Below are 14,662 nucleotides of genomic sequence, written 5' to 3'. Positions count from 1 at the left end.
AATTATACATATCCCCCTTTCATTAAATATTGTCGCTGTCCGAAATAGCAATTTTTGAGCATTTTTACTGGTCCATTCATCATGAAATATTCACACAGTGTGAAGAAAATCTGCTGTGTTCAAATGATAAATGCATTAGTATATAAATAAATATTGAAGAAAATGAAGACGTGTTTCATTGGACACCAATGACATACAAAATATGTGATTCTTTTAAAACAATTTGCAAAGCTAGTGATATGTGTGGACTTGCTGAAAGACTTATTGGCCCTTTTAGTGTAATCGAATAAACCTACTGAAGTGGATGGTAATGAAAGGAGTCAGGTTCATATTAAGATAAGAGTATGCAGGAAAAGGAGGGGAAAGTTAGTAAACTATTAAATAACACTTTTAATCCATTTTAAATTTTAGTTCACATATGAAAAATGCACACATTGCAAGCATTTATACCCTGCATAATTGACATTGCTGCCATTAGCAGTCTGGCAAGCTAAGTTTGCTTGTCTTTTAAAAGTGTATGATGGGGTGCAACTAATCTAAAACGGTCTTTTGGGAAATCGCAAGTTCAATACCTGGTGTTGTCTCAGGCTAAATAGGCCAAGAGTCCAAGAGAGCAGAATTGGGCTCACCGTCTGTAGTTGAGTAGGATGCCCCTTCCCTTTCCTCTGTCAAAAGATGTTGCAAGCAAACATCTTTTATTTGCAAACATAAACAATGTTATTTTTTTCTAGTGAGATTTTGCCAGATTTGCTTTATGGCCCTTATGCTCATTTTATATGTTGTTGTGACTTTTATTTTTTATTTTTTTTTATTATTATTATTATTTTTTTTTTTCCCTTTTGAAGTCTAGACAGATCAGTAGAGTTTTATTCCATGTTGCACCATCCAGTTCTTGCTGGATTTTTTTTTGTCAGCCACCAATCAGAGGAATGTTTGCATCTTCTAAAGACCACAGCATAATTTGAAGAGCTGTTGTTGTAGGTCAAACACAGCAAATTTGATCTCTGCTATACCTTGGTGATATATAAGTAGGGTTATATAATTCATATCCCAGTAAGATGAACTTTTAATTAATCCGAGTTAATGCGTGAACGTAGACGGCAGTGATAAACTCGCTCCTATTCTTAGCACACAGACAACTCTCATTCTATGTTTCTGGGTCTGTAGTACAAGAACTGTCCCCCTGTGTCTCTTATTACAGCAGTCTTTACAGAGTTCAGCAAAATAAAATCCCTGTATTACAGTGCTGAGATGGCTCTTTAAGAGTTGGAGTAAGGAGATACTATCCTGTCATCTCTTTTTCTGCCAATCGGTCCCAGCGGTCTCTGATGACAAGGACTACCATGAGTAACAGGTAATTTAGACAAAAGATGCAGAAATCCCATTTGCTAGAGGCCTTATTCTGCCTGGACATAAATTCACACTAGTCTGGTTTTCTGTGCAGTCACCAAACAACTAGGCAGAAATGTTTCACTTCTAGAGCGGCTTTTGAACAGGTTCCAACAGAAGGGCTGAGAGAGTGGCCGTGAAATAGAGATGACGCGATTGCTGGAACTGAGACATGGCGTATTGCAGTGAGAAATGACTGACATGCTGAATGTAGGGCAGATGCATTAAAATTCAAGAGTTGTGAGGAAAGAGCGAGGAAGTAGCCTTCACTGCTGGGGGAGGTTGCCCTCTGCTGAAGACACCGAATATTACATATGCTCAAGAGAAGTGAAAGCTTTAGTACTGAAATCGGTCTGGGTGTGAAGTATCTTTACCTGCACGGTTAAAAATATAAACAAATCAGATACTTACATACTGTAATGTAATACTTTACATTTTATTAATATACTTAGAGATAAATCAGGCTGATTGCCATTCTGGCACTGATACAGATTTTAATGTGTTCATAATAACAATGTTATTAATAATGTTTGATATAATATCATAATTAAATTTTTATATAACTTATGAAAAATACAGTATTTTTAAATGTTATACATTATAAAATTTATAGTGAGGTTTTGTACTAATGTCAGAACAGAATACATCTCATTTGTTGCAAACAATGTTGGTGCAGGGCTATATTTACTACTGTTATTGTTATATAATTACACAAACTTTCCAATTGTACACAGCCTTTGTCATTTATTTATTTATTTATTTATTTAGAAGGCATCAAATTGGGAATTTGCTTTGAGCTGATGAGACCCTTTTCTGTTTTACTCTCCTACCTTTCTAGAATTGCGTTTGTAGTAAGCCAAGTTAAATGACATATCGCTGTTTTACCACCAAAATTAGCCAAAAATATTTATGAAATATTTATTTATTTATTTATTTATTCATTCATTCATTCATTCATTCATTCATGCATTCACATTTGTTGCCTATAAACTGGATGAAGTGGTTGTGAGATGAAGAATTGTGTTATTTTACAGTATCTGCTCCATATACTTTATTCTCCACAGAGCAGGTCCCCTGCAAGGCCGAGTCCTTGTTTAAAAATGGTTTGGTAAAAAATATCTGATGCATCGAGGCCACTAGGTGTCAAGTATAGTGGCTTTTTTAAAGAACATGAATAGGAACCATTGGAGGAGTTGTCCTTTAAATGAACCAAAATATGTTTTTGCTTTCCAGGGATGGCTGAGAGGTTGTGTGAGACAGTAAGCAGCTGAGGTCTGCTGAGTCCTTATTTGGCTGAGAGCATGTACAGGAGGAATGGGCTCCCTGCCAGCATCAGCATCACCTCCGCCACTACCCAGGTACTTATACATCTACACACACACACACACACACACACACACATACATACTGTTTTGCCTGCTAGACACATACTTTCAATTAGTGGCATCAATATGTTTGTACATTAATTAAACAGCACATCAAAACCTTAGCAGAGAATAATTTCTTTTGTATGTTTTCCTGTAATGCACACAACGTACATCGTTTGCATTTATTATTACAATAAATACAAAATAATTACATAATAATTACATTTATAGCACCGCATATGTCCTGTTTGCCTTAATACAGCTTTTAAAAATCTGCCTTCTATCCAGAAGTGCGACTATTTAACCATCATTTTATATTGATAACTTTAGTTAGGCTGGCGAATTCACTTGCCATTCATAATGCCCCAATATTTCACTGTTATAATCCTGGAATGTGGGATTATTAAGGTTGTGTTCTGCTCAGACATCTCTTTTATAGTCCATGTCTAAAAGGTCTGGCACTGTTATTAAGACATGTAAGTAATTACTGCTGAATAAATGTATTATATGAGGCACCCAGATAGACTACTGGTCAACTATATATCACAAGAAAAGGAACTGCATGGCTTCTTGTCCTCAGTGCAATCGAATATTTTATTTTGGAGACTCTTCACAGATGCCCATTTATCACAACTTTTAAACCATACTGAAGGTTATTTTGCTTTGCTCCCAGTGTGGAGTGTGCTGCATTAATATGACTAAGGTGGCAGCTCTCAAGGGCAGAAGCTTATCCGTCCTGACAGCTGGAGAAGTCTTCCCATTGCACCTTTCACATTTCATTTCACATCACATCAGTTGAGTGTACACATGCACTACTTGCACAGTCTCTGAGCCAATAACTAGGGCAGTTATGGCTATGAAGCAGTTTTAAATGAACTCAAATGTAGATACCTCGTGTTTACATTCATATCTAAATTTCACATATTGAAATGTTTCAACTAATATACTGGGTTGTACAAATATGGTTTTCTTAACTCATAGGAGCCCAAACTCACAGGAAAATTACGAGAACCATAAAACAGACCAATGCAACAGTATGGAACACATTTTTTTATTCTGTAATTATTTTTGGGTTAAAATTCCAGTGTAACAAACTTCAAACAATTTTGCAACTTGTAAAACTTGTAAACTGAAATGTGATCAGAATGGGTCGTATGAAACAAAACATAGGTTCCTAAAGCATTTGAAAATTGTTAAAAAGAAGTTGGAACACACCTTTTAGAAACAAAAGTATACTTTTAAATAAGCATTTCTATGGTCTGTGTTCAGTAAATGTCACCTAGATACATCATTATTTATGAAGAATAAAGCTGTGAAGGAAACTTTTCAGACCTTTTATTATAATATTTAATAAATCCAAATATCTATTTTAAAAAAGAGCCTGTGAAGACAGTGAAGTATAGACAGACGGGAGTAGCCGGATCCAGGACCCTGTACACGAGAAAAAGGAAACAAGTAACAAACTGCATACATATGTAAATACACACCTGTGAAGCAGAAATAAAATGTGAATTTAATATCTGTCAATGGTTGTTTTGTTGTGCATGAATGTCCTCCTGAGGTTAACTTTGTTACCCCTCAGCCAGAGTTAGGTTAGTCCAATTAGAAGAGGGGTGGGGCTAAGTTACTAAAAGAGGGGTGGTAGACCCACAGGGGAGGAGTAGTCAGGGTGTCTGTGACAAACAATTGGCTGCCGTGGTGAGCAAAGGTGGACAGGACTGTGGTACACACAAACAGGTCTGTTAAGTCCTAACCTGATGTTTATAATTATTTTCTTTCCTTTTTCTGGTACCTCTCTTATTGTGACGCCATCATGTGTGTTACTTTGAATAAATGATCAATGAGTGAGATGATCCCGCCTGCTCCTTGCTGAGTGACCCCTACCCTTTTCATCTGTGCTCCCAAAACTCCAATTTAAACATCACAACAGAGCCTCACTAAATAAAACAATGCTTAAGTTCAAGACTTTAATACCATTGGACATCCATCAGTAATTTGAGATTTTACAGTTTGTTTGTTGGGAAAATCTGAGTAAACCCATAAACAAGTTTAGTCACATTTCTATACAGCCTTGAGCCTTAACTTACAAAGGTATGGGTGTTTATCTCTTTTAATGATTGTGCCCTAGCGCCCTCTTGTGTGAAAGTATTCAATCATGTGAAGCAAATTATGTATGTATACATTTCACAAAATGAGCATTACAGTTCAATTAAGTACATGCTTTTTTTACAGTTGCAATGACATTATAGACATTATTGTAGTACTGCAGCTTTCATTTGAGTGATACAATATTTTAGATTGTTCTAAACTTAAAACATATAATGTACCAGTTTAAGTTTTAGCTTAAATCACAAAAAGTACTATTTATGCATCATAGATCAGTCCAGATATGGAGTTAAATATGTTCATCAATAATAAAACTTTCAATAAATGCTAAATGAGTGAAACTTAATGTTTAACGAAAGTGAATTGACCGTTGAAAAGTGAAATAACTGAGTGAATTGATCCTATATTGATGACGGATACACACACAGAGATTAATAGGTTTAATTTTGAGCTCACATATTGTGTGCAGCTTCGAACGGTCTGTGTCAAGATAATGTGCTGGAGAGAGAATTATTCCATGGCGACTGTATGGTTTTTCCTTATGTGTCTATTGTGAAAACTATTTGTTTTTTTACACTTGGATGTGGCCTTTGAAATGAAATGGATTTAATTATATTACTGGAAAGACTTCACTAAATGAAATGGGACATTGCGATGCTGGTCAATAAAATTATAGAAGCGATGTGCTAACGTAGCTGTGCATTTACATTCTGTATTGAATGATTAGACATAACAGTAATTTAGTCAGACAGAAGTAGTTAAATTGATGAAGTACTCACAATAGAAGCTGAATTTATCCAGAATTTTTGGATCATGGACAAACGGGACCCAACGTAAATCATGGATACGCGTTGTGCTCTAATTCAGAATCGTAAGATGTTTACAGAATACAAGTGCTAATACAAGAAAAAAATGTAAAACGTGCATACAGCAACAACTTTTGTTTACTCTGTGCAGTGTGTAAAAATATGTGCTGTGTAATGTCTGTCCTGCAGTTTGTATATTGTGTGTAATTTCTGTAAATTATATTTACAGTGTAACAAAGTCCTTGTGTGTGTGTGTGTGTGTGTGTAAACGTACTTGTCTAATAAACCTGATTCTGATTGTGGTACAGGTCTTAATTTTTATTTATTTTATTTTAATATTATTTTGTCCCGTACAGTTAATCAAAGGGCTGAGTTAACTTTAAAGGAACACTATGTAACATTTTTTACCTTAAAATGAAAGCTTCAGAATTGTTGTGGTGCTTCCATGACCTGCAATAGGGAGAATAGAGCCTCGGGCATTGCTACTCTGGGCTCATTGCTTCTGAATCTACCCTGAATCTATATAAATTTTGGCAACCCCCCTGTCTCTTCCCCACCTCACTTATTTCATTACAGTGCTGTAAAACATGTGTTACACTAGGGGGAGCCCTAGGAGCAAAATCTCCAAATCTTACCTGGTGTTCCTTTTTTATTATTTTCTTGTTTGATATATTACTTGTTTTATGTCTGCAGGACAGCAGTAGTTCTGAGTCTCTGGACGGGCGGAGTTTGGACTCTGCTAAGAGCTATGACGCGGTGGTGTTTGACGTTCTCAAAGTGACACCTGAAGAGTTTGCTGTGAGTGTTTGATACAACAACAGCAACAATAATTATAATAATAATAAGAACATTGAAAAAAATGGTTTTTTTATTGATTTATATATATGATCTAAAAATTTTTTATATAAAAAAAGACATTTAAGTGCATGGGAAAACATCAGTGAAATGGTTTAAATAATAAATTAGTAAAACTTTCAGGGTGTGTTGCAAGGGAACAAATGAGTTGTATATAAATGCATGATGTATCTTAATGAACAGAAGCAGATAAAACCTAAAGGCAAAGAAATTTGTGCATAAATGCAAGTAACCACAGAAGACACAATAAAAAAGAAACTACCTCACTAATAGGAAAATGTTGAAGAAGAAAAATTGATGCTAGAAATCTTTTTCTTTTCCGCTTAATCCATTTCATGGGTGTGGTTGATACTATAAATATTTTTTCAGTTGTTTTTGATGTGTAAAATAGGTAGAAAAAAAAATGTAGAATTTAGTCTCATTTGATCTTCTCTTTTTCCACCTGCAGGGCCAGATTACTTTGATGGATGTGCCTGTATTCAAAGCAATACAGCCTGAGGTAAGTTATGGCTAGTTCTAAATGGTTTTTGGAAATTTATTTGGACTTTTTAGTGCATGATGTTTACCAAATGCTAATGAGAAAGTGGAAACAGTGGCATCATTTGTACAGTCGGGATAAAATTACAACAGTAAGCCATGACCGCCACCTTGTTTCTTCTCACTGTTCATTCTCTCAACTCCATTGAACATACAGGAGGACCTTTTTGTTTGTAATTGTACAAAAGCAAAGTCCATTTGTTGTCCTGCATACATTGTTTGCCCCATTTAACCCTGTTCGTCAAAGGTCTGAACCCCACAGGGTTACCACTGTGCTGCAGAGATGTGATGTGATGGAGTGTTAATGTGTGCTGTGCTGTTATGAGTAGATCAGACACAGCAGTGCTGCTAGAGTTTTTAAACACTGTCCACTCAAGCAGACACACAACCTGTTTGGTCCACCTTGTAGATGTAAAGTCAGAGACAGTAGCACTAGTCCTTCATTAGTGGACACAGGACGCTGACCACCAAATGCTGCTGGCTGGATAGTTTTGGTTGATGGACTATTCTTAGTCCAGCAGTGATACTGAATGGTTAAAAACTCCAGTAGCCCTGCTGTGCCTGATCCACTTGTACCAGCACATCTCATCACCACATTATTCAATGCAGTGCTGAGAATGATCCACCATGAAAATCATACCTTGTGGTCCTCTGGGGGTCGTGACTATTGAAGAGAGTGAAAGGGGGTAAACAACGTATGCAGAGTTGGTGCTGTGTTAGTGGTGCTGAGAGAACGGAGAGTGAGTGTAGAAACAAGAAAGTGTAGAAACAAGAAAGCCCAGAACCCAGAGCTGTGTGCTCCTGCTTTGTTTTGTGTGATTGTGGAGATTTTACTGGCAGCTGAGTGGATACACTGGTTAAAAACTCCACAGACCAAAGTGTACCAGTCATTCAGCCTACTCCTTGTACTTACATCATTATGGTTATGGGCTCCTGAAGATTCATTGCTGGCACTAAATATAGAAGGTTCCCTCAGAGCCTCAAAAAAAAGATTTATAAAATACATAAAAGTTTTGAGTTTCAATATTGAGTATTTTACTCATCCAACATTTTCTTCTGAATTTCCGTCTGAATCTGAATGTAAGCGGGGCGGTACATTGCCGCATACAGCTCCAGGGACCTGGAGATTGTGGGTTCAAATCCCGCTCCAGGTGACTGTCTGTTTAGTGTGTTCTCCCCGTGTCCGCGTGGGTTTCCTCCGGGTGCTCCGGTTTCCTCGTATGGTCGAAAAACACACGTTGGTAGGTGAATTGGCAACTCAAAAGTATCTATAGGTGTGAATGTGTGAGTGTGTGTCATGCCCTCCAGGGTGTATTCCTGCCTTGAACCCAATGAATTCGGGTAGGCTCCGGACCCACCGTGACCCTGAACTGGATAAGATGTTACAGATAATGGATGAATTTAAACAATTTTAATTGTCTGGAAAAGCTTCACACTAAATGTTGGAACATTTCTGTGAGGATTTAATCACATTCTCAAGCTATTGGTGAGGTCAGGTATCAGTATTCTTCCTATTTCGGACCGTCCCCTAATTCGGGCCACTGCCGTATATGGTGTAATTCCGCTCTCTCTCTTCGCCAATCGCATTGGGTAAAACAATAAAATATAAGATCAAGCCTTAGTAGGGCATTTAAACACCAGTCTTGCAGTTTTCCACACAAAGAATTAAAACACTGTTAGAGATACTTAAATATTGTTTAGATATGTGATTTCTTGCATGTGGAACACAACACATTTCCATTTCACGACAGATATTTCCCTTAGTGCAAAAGTTAGCTTACCGGTTAGCTTCCTTTTCTCTGAGGGGAAAATCTACCGCCATTGTAATCCTTACATGTAGAGTACGGATACCAACACAGGACAAACGTAATCTCACTGTGAACCTCTCAAAACCACTGAATGTGGTAGCAATGGTCTCGTTTGACTGTCACAAGCAGGGGATGTGGCCGAAGTTAGGGGTCACCAATAATCTTAGCAGCATTGGCACCTACTTCAACAAAAGCGTTTTTATCTAAATACATATTTTCTTTCAAAGTCAAGCAAGTCTTGGACATTAATCTACACATATTTGACTCCTGAAAAATGTTGATTTGAGTGAGTAAAGTACTTCTATTTATTTACAGTTAGCTAAGATTTCCAATATTGTAATTAAAGTGGCCAGAAATTGGGGTAATTACGCAAATAATTTTGGACATTTAGATCACTAAAGACTCATCTCAAGGTTGGTGGTCCATCATTCCAGAGAGTGCAGCTCTAATGCTTCAACATGCTGTGGAGTACTTTATAAGCTTTTAGCTGACTTTGCCATTGGGCATGTTTACCTTATGCTCTTGAACAGTTTCAGAGAATCTCATTTTGTTACATTCTTTTCTGCAGATATTATACAAGCTGTATATGCATAAATGATTGTCTGTGTATGCAGTTAGTGGACCATAAAATAGTGGGAAACACTAATTACAAGGGGTGTCTACCACGGCACAGCGTACCATGCAGTCCAAGCGCAGCGTATCATGCTATATTGGTATGTTGGATCCTGCGATCTCAGCGTAACATGCCTTGCCATATCAACCTGACGGATCCTGCGGTCTCGTATGGCATTGGAGCAGCTGCTGAAAAGAGATTTTTTTCCCCAGGAACTCCTTGTCAATTTCTGCAGGACAAAGCCAGGCCGAATTCTGCATGAGTTAAAAGAGCATGGATTTATAGACCGTGTGATTGACTGTCCTGTTTTCTATTGGTCTCCTGTTGTAAAGGTATGGGATTTCATCATAAGGATAATGTGACGATGGTGAGCTCAGACTGTTGAGCAGCTCAAGTTTTGTACACAGACAAAAATTAAAAAATTTTCAAAGCTGAAGTATTTAGAATCTTCAGTTTCCTAACATGACTTGGTGGTAAACATGCCTCTGTCCCATTTTTTTGAGTGTTTTTTTCAGGCATCCATTTTTTAATCCTGTGAATATTTAACAAGTAGAGTTCAGTTTGCCATTGAAATAACCTGACTTTTTTCTTTTACACAGCTACTAGTGTAATCAAGTCATCTTAAATAAACGTAGCACAGAAAATAAGGAAATTTCTGTTTGGTCGATTATTTCGTTGTTGTAACAATGCTTCTTGGCAATAAATCTTATACCATTGGATAGCCGGTTAATTTCCCTTTTAAATGATGACACATTTGTAAGGAACATGCATTTGTGGGATGAGCATGGGTTGCACCCATGAAAAATTTGTCAAATCCTCTGGTGTTTGGTGGACTGGATGAGAAAGAAACAAGTCAAATTGGCAGTTAACAAATTAATTTACAAATTAACAAACAGGAACCGCAGTAGTGTGTGGAAGAACCATACACAGCCACAACAGCCTGGCACCTCCTCCTCTTGCTGATCACCAGCCTGGTCACACAGTGCTGTGGGATGGCATCCCATTCTTCAACCATCATTTGTCACAAGTCAGCCAACGTGGTTGTTTTGGTCACTCTGGCACGAACAGTATGCCCAAGCTGATCCCACAAGTGTTCAATGGGGTTGAGGTCAGGGTGCTGACAGGCCATTCCATCCTCTCCACTCCCAAATTCTGGAGGCAGTCTCTGATGAACCCCACTCAGTGGGGGCGAGCTTTGTGATCTTGGAGAATAGAGTTCAGTCCCAGACTGTGAAGATATGGGATTGCCACTGGTTGCAGAATTTCATCTCAGTATCTCTCTCTTTTTCATCGGCAAAACCCACATACTCAGCCCTATTGCTCATCCCACAAATGCATGTTCCTTACAAATGTGGCACCATTTAAAAGGGAAATTAACAGGCTTTCCAACGGTTTCTTTATTGGCAAGAAGCATTGTTACAACAAAGAAATAATCTACCAAACACAAATTTCTTTACTTTTTTGTGCTATGTTTAGGTTCCCCAGTCTATGTTCAGTTTATGTTTAAACCCCATTTAGAGAAAATTTGGGACATTTTCTAAAAATGCAATAAAAACTAAAATCTGTAATTTGTTCATTCGAATAAACATTAATTAACATAAAAAGCAATTTCACAGTTTTTAGCAAAAGTATTTGTAAGCATATTAATACATCACTGCAATAGATTTAACTTGAATCAGTTTAATATCTGTGGCTTATACAGTTTGTTCTTTATACAAGAACAAAAATGAATAGTCTGGACCCCTTCCAAGTCTTTCCAGACATTTATTTCCACCAGTGATGTCATGCTCAAGTATTATCTGCTTGACACTTGGTTATCCTTCTGTCTTCTATAAGGCTGACTATGTTTAGGATAGCCTGTTAATCATAAAAGGCTCTTTCTCTCTCACTCTCTCAAACCTTCCTTTATAGTCTCTCACAGCTACTTTGCCAGAAAGAAGCAGACATGATGTGTTGTCTTATAATTGGGGTGACTTGGAGCAAGAGCGAATCTGGATGGCTTTATTGTCATCCAGTGTTTGGATTAGAGGTAGTCTGACTAATTCTAGTGTCATTAAAGAATGATGACGAGTGTGCTGCTGACCTACTTTGCAGTGTTCCTCAAATAAACAGACAGTTTCAGAGCAGACACAGTTATGATCCATGAAGCTTAGTGTCGCTGAGTGTGGATGGATGCTTGTTTGGTAATGGTTGTGGTAATTAAGCACATAACAAAAAGTAATAAATATATAAGAAAATAAAAAGAAGTGGGTTATCACAAATGTCCTCTGATAATGACTGATAATATTGTAATTTTTCATGCAGATTGCGCACATATTGTTGGCTTGCCATCTGGTGTTGACCAGAGAATGATGGGCATTTGATGGGTTCCTTTTTTTGTTTGTTTTTTATTGGCCAGTGTAACATTCTTTTCCACACGTTTGGCTATAGGACTCCAATTTCTATATACATGCTTTGTGAAAATGCTACCTGTACACATAAAGTTGAATTAGAATTATCTTGTGATGTTATTAGTACACCTGATCGTTTTCCTTTGCTTTTGAACAAAAATGTAATGCCATTAAGCCTCAAATACTGTGTCCAATGAGCCTTTTGCATTATGGTTAGAGCCATAAGGCTGATGACATAAACACGTTCAGGTCAGTATATTCAACATTTGCATAAATTAAGATAAATGTTGTCTTGTTCCTCCCATTTGTAACGCAATTAAGAGCTTTATTCATTCATTCATTCATTCATCATCTGTATCAGCTTATCCAGTTCAGGGTTGCAATGGATCCGAAGCTTACCCAGAATCACTGGGTGCAAGGTGGGATCACACCCTGCAGGGTGCGCCAGTTCTTCTCAGGGCGAGAAACGCGCACACATTTACTTTTGTTTGTTCATTTATTGTCTGTAACCACTTATCCAGTTCAGGGTCACGGTGGATCCGGAGCCCACCCAGAATCACTGGGCGTAAGGCAGAAACACTCCCTGGAGGGTGCGCCAGGGCAACACACATTCACTTACGTTATTCATTTTATTTTATTTTTCTATATTTTGTTATTTTTTAATGTAGTTAGTTTTTATTATTTATTTTTATTTTATTCTAAAATCATTCATTCGTTCATCTTGTCTAACCACCCCGTTTGTCCTGAGCCTACCTGGAATCACTGGGCACGAGGTGGTATTTTAGAATTTTATGGACAGTTCCTGTTTGTTTAGTTAGTCCTCAATCACAGCTCTTGCCTGAAAATATTTTAGGGAAAATGACAGATAAAATTGGGTGGAATCCTGCAGTCTCACTCTTGTTCATAATCTGATTAAATGAACTGTGTCTCAAATACAGGTAAATCAAAAATGTACTCATCTAATGCCTTTTACTTTTCTGCAATGTTAGAAAATTTCTATGAGGATTTTATTGCATTCAGCCACAAGAGCCTTAGTAAGGTGAGGTACTGATATTAAATGATTTGTCCTTTTCTCCTGTGCCCAACATGCTGACTTTTAGTGTTGTAACCTACTTTTCTATTGCAGGTCCGAATGGTTCTGAGCAAAGAGTAAAGTAATTATAAAAGTTGTAAAAGTAATTATTCCAGTAGTGTTTTCACATGGACATGCTTTATTTGCGGAATGCTTACAAACAAACAGCGCTCAGTCCAAGTTCCTAGGCAGGGTTAGTTACACATGCTGGGAGCTTACGAACCATCCTTGTAGGATGGCACTGCGGTTTTTAAAATTATACTCCAAACATTCTCTCTCTCAGTTTTTTTTTCTTCTTTTTATTGCATGGTTGCATAGTATTAAAAATAACAGTTGTTATTTTATATAAAATATATTAATAAAAATTAAGTATTAATACACTATATTCACCATCACTGTCATTAAAATCACCAATTTTAAACTGTCTAATCCTACTCAACACATACTTCTGGATACATTTTTTAAATTTTGGACCACGGGAGTAAACTGGAGCACCTGCGCGGAGGAAACCCACACGGACACAGAGAGAACACACCAAACTCCTCACAAACCGGAGCGGGACTTAAATCCACAGCCTCCAGGTTCCTGGAACTGTGTGCCTGCTGCACCACCATGCCCCCCAATGTTTGAATTATGAATTACAGTTATGTTACCTTATATATCTTAGATTTTGACACTATTGTTATAAGACTATGCACTTTAGCTTATAGAGGTCAGCATATATACTTCTTGGGACCTATGTGGTCATCTGTAGATTAAATTAATTGCTTCATCGATGTGTGAAAAATAGGTCACTGATTAGGTTTAGGGGTTTGGGTTTATGGTAGTATGTTAACAGTCAAATGTACTTAAATGTTGAAAAAATATAAAGATGAGCATGTAATATTATCATTTGAACTTGCGAGTCAAACATCACCCTTGACTCATTTTTCAGTGTACTTACTCATGGGACTGTTTGATTTTTCCTGATTTTTGCAGCAGTAGTTATGTTCCAGTTTAATATCTGAGTTTTATGGTAATGAGGTTCTCTACTGTACAGCCCCAGAGCTCCCATTTATGCGTTCTGCATACGTGTTTAATCTTGAGCATCGATACTGCTTTTATGCCTGCTGCATTGGAGAACGCCTCTTCAGGGAAATATATATCTGTCAAGCTGTACATCTGTGCAGCTGTGTCTGTAGGAGCTGCCTTGGTATTTCACACCATCTTTTATTGAAATTGTTAATAGATGTCTTTGTGGGGCTCAGGAAACGTCTCACAAATATTTCCACCACGCTTCATGCCCAGAGCTTTATCATTCATTGGTGAATATGGTTTTCCAGTGCATTTACAGCTCCAGACCTGTCATGTTTATCTGCTTGTAGTCAACATATTGCCAGTGGTTTTATTGCCGAAACCGTGGGTTTTCTGCACCAAGTACTTTTAAGACATGTCCATGGATCCTAGCAAATTTGTATCAAACAAAGACCTCAGTACATTTTCTTGGCTCTTATTTTGTTTTTAACTGACAAAATCCGATTGTTCTGTAAGGGAAGCTTGTGTTGACTGCAATGTCAGGCATGTTGAGTTCATTAACCTACTATAGTAGCTCCCACTGGAAACAGAGCTCATATAAAAAGTGCTGACTTTGACCTCCCCAAATACTAATTCAGGATACTATAGCCTCATTCATTACATTAAGGCCTTCCCACTCCAACATTTTTGACTGTGAAAGTGGTT

At 37.4% G+C, this 14,662-nt stretch overlaps 1 protein-coding gene across 2 annotated transcripts in view; it reads left to right on the top strand.

Moving 5' to 3' along the window:
- ralgps1 (Ral GEF with PH domain and SH3 binding motif 1) overlaps positions 1 to 14,662 on the top strand; it is a 165,307-nt gene that overhangs the window by 16,287 nt on the left and 134,358 nt on the right. For both annotated transcript variants that reach the window (XM_066643689.1, XM_066643688.1), the window contains exons 3-5: positions 2,623 to 2,747; positions 6,362 to 6,466; positions 6,972 to 7,022. In XM_066643689.1, coding sequence (XP_066499786.1) covers positions 2,691 to 2,747; positions 6,362 to 6,466; positions 6,972 to 7,022 — 213 coding nt within the window. In that variant the 5' untranslated portion in view covers positions 2,623 to 2,690. The remainder of the gene's footprint in view (positions 1 to 2,622; positions 2,748 to 6,361; positions 6,467 to 6,971; positions 7,023 to 14,662) is intronic.

The sequence above is a fragment of the Hoplias malabaricus genome, chromosome 14, assembly GCF_029633855.1.
Source record: "Hoplias malabaricus isolate fHopMal1 chromosome 14, fHopMal1.hap1, whole genome shotgun sequence".
Classification (NCBI taxonomy): Eukaryota; Metazoa; Chordata; class Actinopteri; order Characiformes; family Erythrinidae; genus Hoplias; species Hoplias malabaricus.
This window is presented reverse-complemented; position numbering and strand designations above follow the sequence as displayed.